The 12,340-nt window shown below is 50.3% G+C and overlaps 4 protein-coding genes across 4 annotated transcripts; 2 read left to right on the plus strand and 2 right to left on the minus strand.

Moving 5' to 3' along the window:
- Positions 1 to 234: 234 nt before the first annotated feature.
- Positions 235 to 1,761, plus strand: STEHIDRAFT_125012 (uncharacterized protein). Its single transcript, XM_007309210.1, has 6 exons — positions 235 to 352; positions 408 to 601; positions 673 to 768; positions 840 to 1,039; positions 1,118 to 1,566; positions 1,623 to 1,761. The coding sequence occupies exons 1-6, from the start codon at positions 328 to 330 to the stop codon at positions 1,625 to 1,627; spliced, it is 969 nt and encodes a 322-aa protein (XP_007309272.1). The 5' UTR covers positions 235 to 327; the 3' UTR covers positions 1,628 to 1,761.
- Positions 1,762 to 2,771: 1,010 nt separating this feature from the next.
- STEHIDRAFT_103851 (glycoside hydrolase family 35 protein) lies at positions 2,772 to 7,519 on the plus strand. The gene is made up of 20 exons (XM_007309211.1): positions 2,772 to 3,327; positions 3,380 to 3,494; positions 3,567 to 3,846; positions 3,906 to 3,917; positions 3,993 to 4,076; positions 4,133 to 4,185; positions 4,242 to 4,261; positions 4,321 to 4,441; positions 4,520 to 4,668; positions 4,734 to 4,774; positions 4,833 to 5,073; positions 5,127 to 6,020; positions 6,089 to 6,174; positions 6,228 to 6,282; positions 6,347 to 6,449; positions 6,510 to 6,537; positions 6,593 to 6,698; positions 6,760 to 7,059; positions 7,120 to 7,173; positions 7,234 to 7,519. The coding sequence occupies exons 1-20, from the start codon at positions 2,981 to 2,983 to the stop codon at positions 7,373 to 7,375; spliced, it is 3,231 nt and encodes a 1,076-aa protein (XP_007309273.1). The 5' UTR covers positions 2,772 to 2,980; the 3' UTR covers positions 7,376 to 7,519.
- A 62-nt stretch (positions 7,520 to 7,581) lies between these two features.
- STEHIDRAFT_114887 (uncharacterized protein) lies at positions 7,582 to 8,101 on the minus strand (the record flags this gene model as incomplete). The annotated part of the gene is made up of 3 exons (XM_007309212.1): positions 7,582 to 7,732; positions 7,807 to 7,967; positions 8,051 to 8,101. The coding sequence occupies 3 exons, from the start codon at positions 8,099 to 8,101 to the stop codon at positions 7,582 to 7,584; spliced, it is 363 nt and encodes a 120-aa protein (XP_007309274.1).
- Positions 8,102 to 8,393: 292 nt separating this feature from the next.
- On the minus strand, positions 8,394 to 9,963 carry STEHIDRAFT_103854 (protein serine/threonine phosphatase 2C). Its single transcript, XM_007309213.1, has 4 exons — positions 9,716 to 9,963; positions 9,273 to 9,653; positions 9,010 to 9,171; positions 8,394 to 8,952 (listed from the first exon to the last, which is right to left on the minus strand). Exons 1-4 carry the CDS (start codon positions 9,936 to 9,938, stop codon positions 8,459 to 8,461), a joined length of 1,260 nt encoding a protein of 419 aa, XP_007309275.1. The 5' UTR covers positions 9,939 to 9,963; the 3' UTR covers positions 8,394 to 8,458.
- Positions 9,964 to 12,340: the final 2,377 nt, after the last annotated feature.

Here is a 12,340-nt window from a genome sequence, read left to right on the forward strand (position 1 = left end):
ACGCGTCTCTTTTGTTTCCTTTGTTCGTTTGCTCGACGCATGCCGTGATCTTGACGTCCCTCATCCAACGGCTTTCGAACCGTCGTTTCTCATCCGTTGACCTTTTGTCTTGTCAAGAAATCGCACCGGATACGACACAACACTGACCACAGCACATAGACACAAGACCGACGGTCGGCAAGTCTGAATCAGTAATCGCGCTTAACTCTGGGTTTCTCGTCACCGCTCGCAAGAGTTTCAGTCTCCAAGTAGACACTATTTGTTCCTCGATTATCTGGAGTACTTAAACACTGTGAATACGGGCGTAGTGCACGACTCGGGGGCGCGATGGGTAGAGATCACTCCCTTCATCGTGATTCGTTGTACGCTCAATAATCACTTACTCTTTATTGATCTTCGAATTTTAGATTTACAGGCGCCGGAGACACAAATGCGTATATGCAGCAGGGACAGCTGTAAAACACTCCTTCCACCACCGGAGAAACATCCACTGAGACTATGCGAACGATGTCGCATTAATCAGCGTGCTCGGAACGTGCAATACCGCGAGCGCAAAAGATTGCGCGAGGGGTTGGGATCATCTCCCACGGTCGGAGCAGAGGTATTTCTCTATCTTAAGCGTGCTATATCGATAGCGAAGTGATTGATGTTAATGAATGTTCACGTTCTTAGCCTCCGGCGAAAAAAGCTATTCGGAAAAGAGGAAATGCGCAACCGTCACGGTTGGGCCCAGATGTCAAGATGGCTCTACGTGTTGCTCCAACTTCGGTCAGCACCTCTTAACAGTTATGTGTCATGTCGCTAATAATTATATGTTATATCGCGGTTTTGTGACGTAGGCTGCCCAAGAATTTCCCGCAATGCAGGCACTGTGTGATGCACTTCGCACAACTCAGATTTCCAAAGGCCACTCCGGAGAGATTTTTTCCTTTGAAGGAGCGTTTCGTACCTCTCTGGCAACATCCGAGCAGACACTCGAAGAATTCACTCGAAAGTGTGTCGATGACGTCTCCCTTGCTACTGGGCACAGTTATGTACGGTAAGCCAGACATTCCGATCATTCTGTAGTCCACTTGAAGCGAACTGAATTGCTGTCGTTCCGTTGGTTTGTACACAGGTCTGGCGTAAGGACCGAAGCGTGGCTTGGCGCCACCGGCTTAAAGTCGTACTTCAGGTGCACTCGTGAACGGTCCGATCAGCAAAAAGCGTGGCGAAAGAAGGAGAAAGCTCAATTCAGACACATTTGTGCGACGAGTCTCATTGTTCTTTGTGCAGTTCAACAAAACGCACGAGAGTATTTGGTCACAATCCGCCTCTCAACCAAGCACGGAAGTTCCGAGATATCCGCCGCTCCGGATACCAAAGAAACCGAGCCGGCTGAGGGTGTTCAGGGAACGGTGGTGCATGGAGACTACCCCGAGGAAGAGGACGACGGCGCAGACTTTGGGGACACAGAGCTGTATAGTTCGGATGCGGAGGACGACGAACTCGTGGAGGATATGCTTGTTGACCCAGAAGATCTCGGTTCAGTGATTTCGAGCTTTTTCGAATCGCAAGGGACCGAAGGTGAGTACGCACTCAACCTTTCACCGTAGGTCGTGTCGCTAACCGTCATGACGCAGTATAATATTCACATGTACATGATATCACCAGGAGAGTAGGAACCTTAACTGCTTGTCTCAATCGTTTTAAGTCTGCTCGCTGTTTTATTTGCTATGTTCATGTTAGATACCACTGGTACTCATCTGAATACGTTTTTCCATCGTTATTATGTCTTGCAGCTACAACACAGACTTATATCCGTACTGCATCCTGTCCTGAACATATATTTTAAGAGTATCTGAGACTAAGATCCAGATAAATGGTCCGGTGATTTCGCGCGCTCACGTTGGTCGCCACATTTAGTGCCACTTCCGATCGTCACCCGCATGCGTTGATCTTATCTTATCTGCCGACCTTCATAGCTGTTGAAAAAAAAAAAAATCCCACTGTCAGCGCTCTCCTTACACCCTGCCACCTCTGCGACCAATATCTCTGTTCGTTTCCCCCGATATTCTCTTCTTCGCTGCACGGCGTCACCGTTCCAGGCTCAGGAAGGAAGGAAGGAAGGTGTTTGTGTCGGGACATTGCCTCGGGATGGCGTAACATATCGTGGTGACTACTCCAGTCCTCAGTTAGGTTGTTGCTCGCTTGGGCTCCCACTTTCAACATAACAGCAACGAACCGATCCCAGAGGCCCTAGAAAGCCTTAGAAGGCCCTCGCATCTCAATACGATGCGTTTAATGCACCTGGGATTTGATAACACTGGCGTGTTCTTGAAGCGCTGGAGTGAGTTTCCCCGTCATCGCAGAGCATGGCAGGTACCGTTCTGTACCCCTGTGTCGCAAGCGACATCTGGCCTGAATACTCACGCTCCTCCACATGATGGGTGTGCATCTTCTCCTCTTACGGCCCGTCCTGGAAATAATCCGGCTCGTGCTTGTGCGATACCCAATTCACTGCTTTGGTGGCGCGACAGACGAGATAATTCAGCTCCGTTATTGGTCGCTGCCTGTCACATTCGCCTCTTTGCAGTAATGTTTATTCTTTGTATGCGCAGGTTCTCTACGCGGTGCTGTACTGCATCGATGCCCGTGCTCTTCAACAGTTCGATGCTTTGGGTAGCCTACCCCCGGACCGCTCTACGGGAGTATTGGTGATGCAGCACCTGAACAATATGCCAAAACTAGTTGGAAAAAGGTCATATCCGCCTCTGCAACGTGCAATGGCGCTCACCTGCCGTCCGCTATGTACCTCATTAATGCTTCTCTTCTGGATCCTTGTCCATGTCCGCGATCACATGGGAATTCCTCCACCAAAACGAAAATAACCTTAGAATATGATGAAGTCATTCCTCGCCCGTGATCAAATCTCCGGGACACTTAAAAGCTCCTCGAAGTCTTGGTTTATAGGCGCCGCTCTTCACGGTTGGCTCGCACGATGTCTTACGATAGTCGTCATTCCTCTCCAAAATTAGGCGGCACGTCTCGGAAGTGGACGACATACTTGCTCGTTGGCATTGCGTCTTGTATCTTGACATTTGTATGGGCATCCCCTCGCTCAGCTCTACCTCTCGCTCCGGCCTCCCGCATCTCTCAATTCTCGGACCTCGTTGCTCGCGGGCCCGTAGAGTCTACTTCCTCTCCTCGAAGATCTGAGCAGCGAACGCACGTCACGGAAGCGGTAGAGGCTAATCCTCAAGCCTCATTTACGACGAATAACCTCACTGATCAAGTTGGCTGGGACGAGTATAGCCTATTTCTGAGAGGCCAACGCATCATACTTTAGTAAGCTCGTTTCCGACTTTGTGTGCATTGATACTGACGACATCGCGCCTAGCTCCGGCGAGTTCCATACATTCCGGTTGCCAGTTCCGTCCCTTTGGCCCGACATTTTGCAGAAGATCAAGGCAGCCGGTCTTAACGGAATCTCGCTCTATACTCATTGGGCATTGGTGAGACTTCGGCGTTTCATCAATCCCTCCATCGTGCCTACCATACTTATCACGTTCTCCACTTCCATCTAGATCAACCCTGCTCCCGGTGTCATCGACTTCGACTCCTTCCGTGCACTCCAACCACTATATGACGCTGCCAGAGAAGCGGGTATCTGGGTGGTACTCAGGCCAGGGCCTTATATCAATGCTGAGACTACAGCGGGTGGAATTGCTCATTGGGCAACGAGCACCGTGGCTGGCACTTTGAGAACAAACGCTACCGACTACGAGGCTGCATGGCAGGACTACATTGATGGAATCATCAACCAGACGGTGTCAAACCAGATCACGGAAGGTGGACCGGTCATCGGTGCGTGCACTTGACAGCATCTGAGAGTATATGGCAATAATCGAATTGGTTTCCATTAGCTGTCCAAATCGGTTAGTGCATGTCGAAACAGAATAGATTGTGCGGCTTAGCTAACGGCTGATTCTTGGCTGACTCTGTGGTGTAAGACAACGAGTACTTCCAGTCAGGTTTTGGCAACCAAGAGTACTTCCAGGAGCTTGAAGATGCGTATACCGGCAACTCTATAGTTGGTGCGTTATTCAACATAGATTCGTCCAGTGGCCTCATGTTTTCGTTGCAACAACAGTCCCGCTCACCTATAACGATCCTGGAGAGGGAAAGAACTTCGTAAACGGAACGGTGCGTGAGACTTTGTCAGGGATCAACAGACCCTCTGACCGATCTAACGCGTTTAGGGGTCTGTCAACATCTACGGGTAGGCCTACACTGGTATTTCTCTGAAGTCATTGTTTGACGCATCACCTCGTGCCTCAGCTTGGACAGCTATCCCCAAGGATTTGACTGCTCTAATCCTGAGACTTGGGCTGGAGTTGTGACGAACTACCACGACTATCACGAAGGTACAAATCCCAGCGAGCCTTTCTACTTGCCCGAGGTTAGCAATTCTCTGCCACGTACCGCGTCTTCCCGCTATTACAACCATCGATGCTTGCTAACCTCCTCTTCCTTGTAGTTCCAAGGAGGAGCTTTCGATGCGTGGGGACCTAACGCACCTGGATATCCGAATTGCAGGGTTCTGACCGGAGCAGACTTCGAGTCGGTATTCTATCGTACACTCTGGGCGGCTAATGCGAAGATGATGAGCTTCTATATGGTCTACGGGTAATCGTCAGCATCTTGTCCTGCATCATGAATCCGTTTTGCTCATTCGTCACTTCTGTCCACAGCGGAACCTCGTGGGGCGCTATCCCTTTCCCGGGAGTCTATAGTGATTTTAGTTCCACCCTTTCCGTGTTTTCTCCCTTGGACTAATCATGACTACCTAGCTTCATACGACTACGGCGCATCAATTATGGAAAATCGTGAACTTACTCCGAAATTCGACGAACTAAAACTCCAAGGACTTTTCCTCAGAAGCTCGCCTGAGTTCTACAAGACGGACTGGTTCGGTAATAGCAGTACTGACGCGGTTACCGTGTCAAATCCCGCTGCCTTCGTCGTTAAACTTCAGAATCCTGACACTGGGAGCGGATTCTACATCGCAAGACAGACCGATTCAACGTCGACGTACGTGAAACTTCATGCGTCAACTCTCGTTTTCTGACCATAGGCTTCTGCAGTAACGTCACGGATTTCTCGCTGACTGTGAACACGAGTGAGGGGAATTTAACTCTTCCTCAAGTCGCGTCCAGTATCACCCTCGACGGTCGTCAATCCAAGGTCGTCGTCACCGACTACACTTTCGGCGCCAATTCTACCGTCATATACTCAACCGCCCAAATCATCTTTGCGGGTACAATCGGCGAGCGAGACGTGCTCTTCCTCTACGGCGACTCCGATCAGGAACACGAAGCCTCCATCATGTTTGACGGAGAGCCAACCATCCAATCGAACTCGTTCCTGGTCACCTTCACTTCCTCCAACTCCTCAAGTGCCACAACTGTTGCCTTCTCTCAGGGTATTGACGGACTGATCACGGTCTTCGACTCGGAAAGTCAACTGGTCCTGTTTGCTGACTCTCTGACTGCTACGACATTCTGGGCTCCCGTCATTCCTGGTGAATCTAGCGACCCGCTCGCAAACTTCTGGCAGATAGGGTCCAATGACACAGTACTCGTCGGTGGGCCACACCTCGTCCGCAACGCATCGATCTCGTCGACCGGTTCTCTTGACCTCCATGGGGACCTCAACAGCACCGTCACGCTCACTATTATTGGGCCGTCCAATGTAACTTCCGTGACCTGGAACGGAGTCAGCGTTGATAACGATGCGAGTGCTGCGAGTGCAATCACGAGCGTGGGAGGATTCGTCGGCAGTTTGACAGTGTCGAATGCGAGTGATATTGTGGCGCCGGTGTTAGAGGGGTGGAAGTTTATGGACAGCCTGCCCGAGGTTACGCAGGGTGTTGACTTTGATGATAGCAATTTCACGATTGCGAACCATACTACGACCGTAATACCGTTCCCGATGAACTACGGTGATGGCAGGATTCTTTATGGATGCGACTATGGTTTGTAAGTATCTCTTCGTTCGAACCTGGTCCACTGATCCGATGCTGATACAATCTACATCGTCTTTTTAGCTGCGAGAACGTTGTTATCTGGAGAGGTCACTTCAACGCCACTGGCGCCGAAAAGTCTGTTAATCTGTCTATCAACGGCGGCGAAGGTGGCGTATCTAACCATTCGTTAGATCCTACACTATCTAACTTTTCGTCCTAGCCTTTGCTGCCAGTGTCTTCTTGAATGACCAGTTCCTGAACACCACATTTGGAAAGTATGTTCTTCGCCTCTCATCCGTAGATCTATCACTCAGTTGACGACGGCTTCCTATGGTTCAGTTCCACAAACGACGCAAATTCTATTGATGAGACAGACCAGGTGTACACTTTCCCTGACGGATCCTTGGTCGTCGGACAGGACAATGTTATTACCGTTATTCAGGTGTGTCTTGTTTCTTCCACTGTGTCACTTTTCAATGCCTCATTAATGACTATGGTGTAGGATAATATGGGCCACGACGAAGCTGGGGGTCAGTTTTCTCTGGAACCAGCCAATAAACGTATTAAACCATTCGATATCCACAGACACTGAAAATTTCCCCAAGTCTCCCCGAGGCGTGCGCGGTTTCCAGTTGAACACCGGCAATTTCTCGACGTGGAAGCTTCAAGGGAAAGTTGGAGGATATACTGGGTACATATTTGTGCCATCCCTGCGATTTATTCGTCCGATACTCACAATGTGGCGTGTCCAGCTATCCGGACAAGTTCCGTGGCGTTCTAAACGAAGGTGGTCTTTTCGGTGAACGGCAGGGGTGGCACCTTCCGGGCTTCGACACGTCCTCTTGGACATTGAGAGATCTCTCCTCTGGCCTGCTTAACGACACTGCTGGCGTCGGATTCTTCGTGACGACTTTCGCTCTGAGTATGCCTGCGGGCTTCGACGTCATGATGTCCTTCAACTTTGGGGATGTGGCAGGGAATGATGGGCAGCCGTACAGGGCGTTGTTGTTTGTAAACGGTTGGCAGATGGGTAAAAGGGTCGGAAATCTTGGGTGGGTCTCTGTTTATTAATATGTTTGGTAGAGTGTGTCCTGATCTGTTTCTTTCCATAGCCCTCAAGCCAAATTCCCTGTCCACCAAGGCATCCTCGACTACAATGGCACCAAGTGCGTTTCTCCTGCTCTGCCGACCAGTATGCTAGCCATAATCTCATGTCCTCTTTCCAGCACCATTGCCATCGCGCTATGGGCCATGGAGTCCGTCGCTATCTCACCACAGTTGAACGTCACTATCGATACCATTCTGGAAGGTGGCGTTGGAGGAGTTGTAGCAAACAACCCTGCGTGGTCTCCGGAAGGGAGAGCATGAAGTGACTTTCCACAATCAGCGTGTAAGAATACATGGATATCATTTATTTTGTACACGGGCTTGTCTCTCTGTATCTCGTAACAAATTTGAACACTCAATCAGTCATTTGGTTGTGTCGTGTGAGGCCATCCGAGCCGAGTTCCCAACACACGCCAACGATGCCTAGTGCGCGCTCCATTACAATGATCTACGCTCAGAAATCTCCTTTAACGTCTCCGGAATAGAACGTTAATGACGGTGGCTACGTGAATATAGACTGCGTCAGCTTCGGTGGTCACAGCAAAGAGATCGTACGATCTCACCACTTTCAGTAGATCAGCAGCAATGTACGCCTTGAACGTATCGCCTTCCATGTGGCTAAATATACAAAAAGGATATCAATTAGTCTCATCTAGGTTGAATTCCAGAACATATTGTTGTAGAAGACCCACGTTTGAAAGGCAGCCGCATCCACATATCTCTCCCAAATGAGGAGTTCGTCTCCGTTTTGTGCCCAACTGTACTCTAGGGTGCCAGGTTCGTTCGCCACCGCAGCCCTCAGCTTTCCCATCCAGTCTAGGATTTGAGGACCAGTGCCAGCCTTGGGATAGACCTGGCAGTCGAGAGCACGTAAACAATATTTCCAATCAATAGGGTTTCGAGCCGCAGGTGGACGAGTGCCACAAAGTTGCTGACCTTTGCAAAGAGAATGACTTCCCCCTTGATGTCGTTCGGGTTAGAGGTCATGTCGGAAAGTGCAAGTTAGATTCAAAAATATTGTAGTCGGCCTGCGTCTTGATATAGATCGTCGATAGGAATATTGGTAATGAGGCTATATAAGTAACAGTGTTAGTAAGTAGCTGCTGACAAAAATGGAACTTGGGAATCGAAGTGGGTTAGGATAGTATTTCTAAGTATCCCTGAGTTGCGGCTGGGCCCAACCACTTATTTCTCGTAGGGGAGACGAGGGAAACCATGCGAACATAGTAACGGTTAAAATTAAATATCAACCTAGTAGGACTCCACTTCTGCATACTCAGCCGCTCTGTTCAGTAACAAACCCCGTACAATTGCGTATAAATTCAGATGCATGCGGCGCCCACGCTACAACCTCTGAACTACAATCGTCGTGTCGTCCATCCACCTATGGTCCATTTCCACCGTCAAATACCTCGACACCTTATCCAGGTCATTACCGCCAATCGCATCCTTCAACAGTGCCAGCGCCAAATTCAGCTCATCACCGCCCTCAGCGCTACTACCACGAGTCGCGCTGGCAGCGCTCACGACTTCCATCCACCGTTCTGCCGAACTCTCCAGCTTATTTTCCGATTCACCGGGCACGAAGTATAGATCCGTCAGACCGTCAGAACACATGATCAAGAACTTCTCGCCAGCCGTCTTTGTGTCCGAGGTGTTGGTAGCGGAGGGAGTGAGGCGGACGTGCTGGATATCAGGGATGTAGCTCAGGTAGGGAGGGGTAAAGTTCCTCTCCATTATCACGGAAAGCTTGCTGTGGACTTTGAAAGGGATCTTGCACAGGGCGAAGACACGATCGGTGTAGATGCGTGGAAGTAAGAATTCGAGGTCTCCGAGAGCTATGGAACGTAATCAGGATGACCATTGCTGGCTGCGAGTACAAAGACGAGACGAACCTCTGGTGACAGCGATACCCCCCAGAACCCTGTTGTTCAGCATGGCTTCGGGCTCGTTGGGGTGCTCGCTCATGATACGAGCTTGCTCCGCGGGAATCGCGCCGTTGTGGGTCGAACTCAGGACGCGAATGTCCCAACCTTGGTCACCCTTCGTGCCGAGCACTATGGTACCAAAGGCAAAGTAGTCAAAGAAGCAGTCAGCAAGCGTCACCAGAAATAAGGCTATCATTGAAGATTTTGAGGCGCAAGATGGAGGTGCTAACCAGCTTGGCAGTCGCCGAGACTCGCCACCCACAAATTGTGGCGTCCCGGGTCTACAAGCGAAATCAACGCCGTTGTACCCTTCATACCGTGCACAACCTTCCGCAAGTTCTCCTCTGTGTTGATCCTAGCCGAGATCTCTTCGTCGGACATCTTCGAGATCTCCTCGACCCCGCCGGGAAAAAGCGCTACGACCTCGTCAGCGATTGACCTTCCGTAGGCTGTGATGGTGGAGGAAAGGACTGCAGAGATTGTCGCCACAAAAGTCTCGCCGTTGGCCGGTTCAAGGAGAGAAGTGTCCTCGAGAGCAGTCGATAGGGCGGAACGAACCAAGGCAGGGAGGGCTTCAACAGTATGATCGGCTAGTTGGTGTCCGGCATGTCCTGTGAGCACAAAAAACGTCAGCTCTGAGATCATTCTCGACAGTGTGGGACAACAGATATACCATCGAAAATAGCGGCCCACCGCCATTTTCCTCCCTGCAACGCCCACTCGTGGACAACATGCCTATCCTGACTGGTCTCTCCTGGGGCAGCGCAAGGCTGCATGGACACAGAGTCGACCGTGCAGGTCTTCTTCGCGAAGGCATGACGGTCGAGTTCAGCCTTCAGAAGGTCCTCGGGGAGGATGTGATACGTCCAGGGACCGCGGCCTTCGCCTTCGCCCATATCAGTTTGGCCGGTTGGGAAGGCGGCCCAGGGAGAGGTCATGGCGCTCTCGGCCAAGGTGGAAGTTCCAGTTGGAGTGGGATGTTGAGTGGTGGGTTCCGCTGGGGTAGATCCGGTGGAAGTCATAGAGGCGGTAGATTCGGCAGACATGGATAATCAGATCAGTGGGACCGACACAAGGAATAGAATAAACTAAGGGAGTAGAACGGATAGACACGCTGTAAACACGCTGTGGTGACGCTGATAGACCTATCTTCCTCGCTGGTACTTATAGAAAATATCCACCGCCGACGTTTGGGACTCATATCACTGATTCCCCGCAAAAGGTACTAGAGGGCGTAGGGCAAAGCTGGGCAAAGGGCACGCCCATTGAGGCTATCCAGTATTCTAAGCAGTACTACTCACGGTGAGGATTCGGGACAGGCGATGCCTCGGGTTATACCTATCCTGATTCCCTAGAACATAAGATCATATTCAGCAGCAGAGTCATCGACGCTTGAGGCGCTCGGGAGCGCGAGGAAGATACAAGGGCAAAGGGCATGCGGATAGACAAGTGGGCCGGCAGGATTGCTCCATGTTCATGAATGTTTACCAACGGCTGCCTATCATGCATGGATAGGTAGGTACGTGATCTTGTTCCCGAAACTTCGTGGGTACTTAGTACGTTGGGCAGAGGGTTACAAGTCCGAGTTCGATTCCACTGGCAAGCCCACAGCCCAGTGTGTAGAATCGCATTATGTAAGCAATGGACTTTCTCACCGTAGAGTCTTGATCCTACGAGTTACACACACTTTGTGCGGGATAATTGCGTTCGACGTTGAATGTTGATTGCTGAACGACGACAAGAACGAATCTGGCGTGGCCCGGATCCGGAGTTCTCCTGCCTTTTCCGGAGCCCGAATATCTACTCTACCACAGTCACGACAGTAGACAAACAGTAGACCACAGTGCCACCTGCTCGCCGTCGTGTCGCTAAATAATTTCCCTCTATCGCATCTTGTGCCCCGGTTCTTGCTCTCACCCCAACCTTTTCTGGCTGACCACATCCCCGACGTCGACTTGAGATGAGTGCCGGTGACTTATGGCTGGGCCTTGTCTCTGGAGCATCCACCAGTTTTTCCGACTTGGGAGAGAAAAAGACATACTGGACACTGAACCGGTAGAGCCATCGTTCGTATACCGATTGACCTTATTATTCAAGGTAGAGGTCAGAAGAGGTGGGCCATAAAGACTGTGACGAGTCGAAAATATGGTGACAGAAGTGACAACTTGTAAGATAGGAAGGAAGGAGGAAGGAAGGAAGGAAGGAAGGTCTGCTAGCTGGTCGATGAGGACTTCACTAGGGTTGAATATTGGAAGGTAATATGTACCAACTCTTGTATCATTGACCAGACCTCTTGGAAGTCCGAAAAAGGACTAAAAATGTATATTCGCCCTGGATATGGTGAAGGCTGGTGAAGGACAAGTGACCGAAACGCAAAGTCCGGCCTCAGGTTAAAAGCTTGTCATGCCGCCGGTGCCTCCTTATGACGAACTTGAACATTCGAACAACTGTTCCTGTCAAGCCTGACAACGTGTACGGTGAGCAAACTATTTCACTTCTCCAGCACACATCTCACTACGAAGGCTATCAACTTATATTGTCTTCAAGGTACAGAGGACTCAGAGTACCACCAGCGAAAAACAACGATACGGTCAACAGAAAGTGCACTGGCACACGATTGAACTATCTGTGACTATGACGATAAAGTATCACGGAAATGCTTAACCGCGACAAAGGGCTAAGGGTACCGGCACCGGAGGTGGAGCTGAGATAAGTGCACAGTTCGTCATGCATACCAGGGTCTGTGTCTCACCATGATGGGGTTCGAAAATAGAGTCACCCCAAAATAGACAGCTATTCTCGATTGGATGGACCTTGAAACCAAAGTTATATATATCTGTGGATCCATTCGTTCAGGGCATGCTGTACGAAGCTGTCAGCAACTGCGGAGAACCTGCGCGACTCGAAAATATCTAACACTTGTCCCTCGTCAAGCTCTGTCTTCCCCCGCACATAATCTGCACTTCCTCACCTCCTCAACGCCTCTGAATCTCATTTAATTGACAGTCGCTCTATAATATTACTCTAACGATGCATTTCGCTCTGCTCTCGCTTTTATTCTTCACGATGCTCCTCATGAGCATTCGAACTGCCAGGGGTAGTACCGTTCAGAGCTCTACCGGTACGGTGCATTGAATGCTCTCATTCTCCGCTCCGCTCCTTCCTTCGACACATGTGTGCTCACGACAGATTTCTGGCGTATCATCCATCCCGCTTCATCATGGATATTGCTTTCATACAGCCGATGCGTGCGCAGGACACAGTGAAGGAGACACATGTGCATTCGAGCTCTGCTCGG

The sequence above is a fragment of the Stereum hirsutum genome (genome assembly GCF_000264905.1).
Source record: "Stereum hirsutum FP-91666 SS1 unplaced genomic scaffold STEHIscaffold_17, whole genome shotgun sequence".
NCBI classification, from domain to species: domain Eukaryota; kingdom Fungi; phylum Basidiomycota; class Agaricomycetes; order Russulales; family Stereaceae; genus Stereum; species Stereum hirsutum.

Excerpts from the sequence above, each read along its gene's own strand:
- STEHIDRAFT_125012 (XM_007309210.1), top strand. The coding sequence starts at position 328 with ATGGGTAGAGATCACTCCCTTCATC. Across the intron at positions 353-407 it reads TAGAGATCACTCCCTTCATC|ATTTACAGGCGCCGGAGACA; the intron begins GTGATTCGTTGT and ends TTCGAATTTTAG. Across the intron at positions 1,040-1,117 it reads ACTGGGCACAGTTATGTACG|GTCTGGCGTAAGGACCGAAG; the intron begins GTAAGCCAGACA and ends GTTTGTACACAG.
- STEHIDRAFT_103851 (XM_007309211.1), top strand. The coding sequence starts at position 2,981 with ATGTCTTACGATAGTCGTCATTCCTCTCCAAAATTAGGCGGCACGTCT. Across the intron at positions 5,074-5,126 it reads CAGACCGATTCAACGTCGAC|TAACGTCACGGATTTCTCGC; the intron begins GTACGTGAAACT and ends AGGCTTCTGCAG. Across the intron at positions 7,060-7,119 it reads AAAAGGGTCGGAAATCTTGG|CCCTCAAGCCAAATTCCCTG; the intron begins GTGGGTCTCTGT and ends TTCTTTCCATAG.
- STEHIDRAFT_103854 (XM_007309213.1), bottom strand. The coding sequence starts at position 9,938 with ATGGGCGAAGGCGAAGGCCGCGGTCCCTGGACGTATCACATCCTCCCC. Across the intron at positions 9,654-9,715 it reads GTGGGCCGCTATTTTCGATG|GACATGCCGGACACCAACTA; the intron begins GTATATCTGTTG and ends TTGTGCTCACAG. Across the intron at positions 8,953-9,009 it reads GGGTATCGCTGTCACCAGAG|CTCTCGGAGACCTCGAATTC; the intron begins GTTCGTCTCGTC and ends TACGTTCCATAG.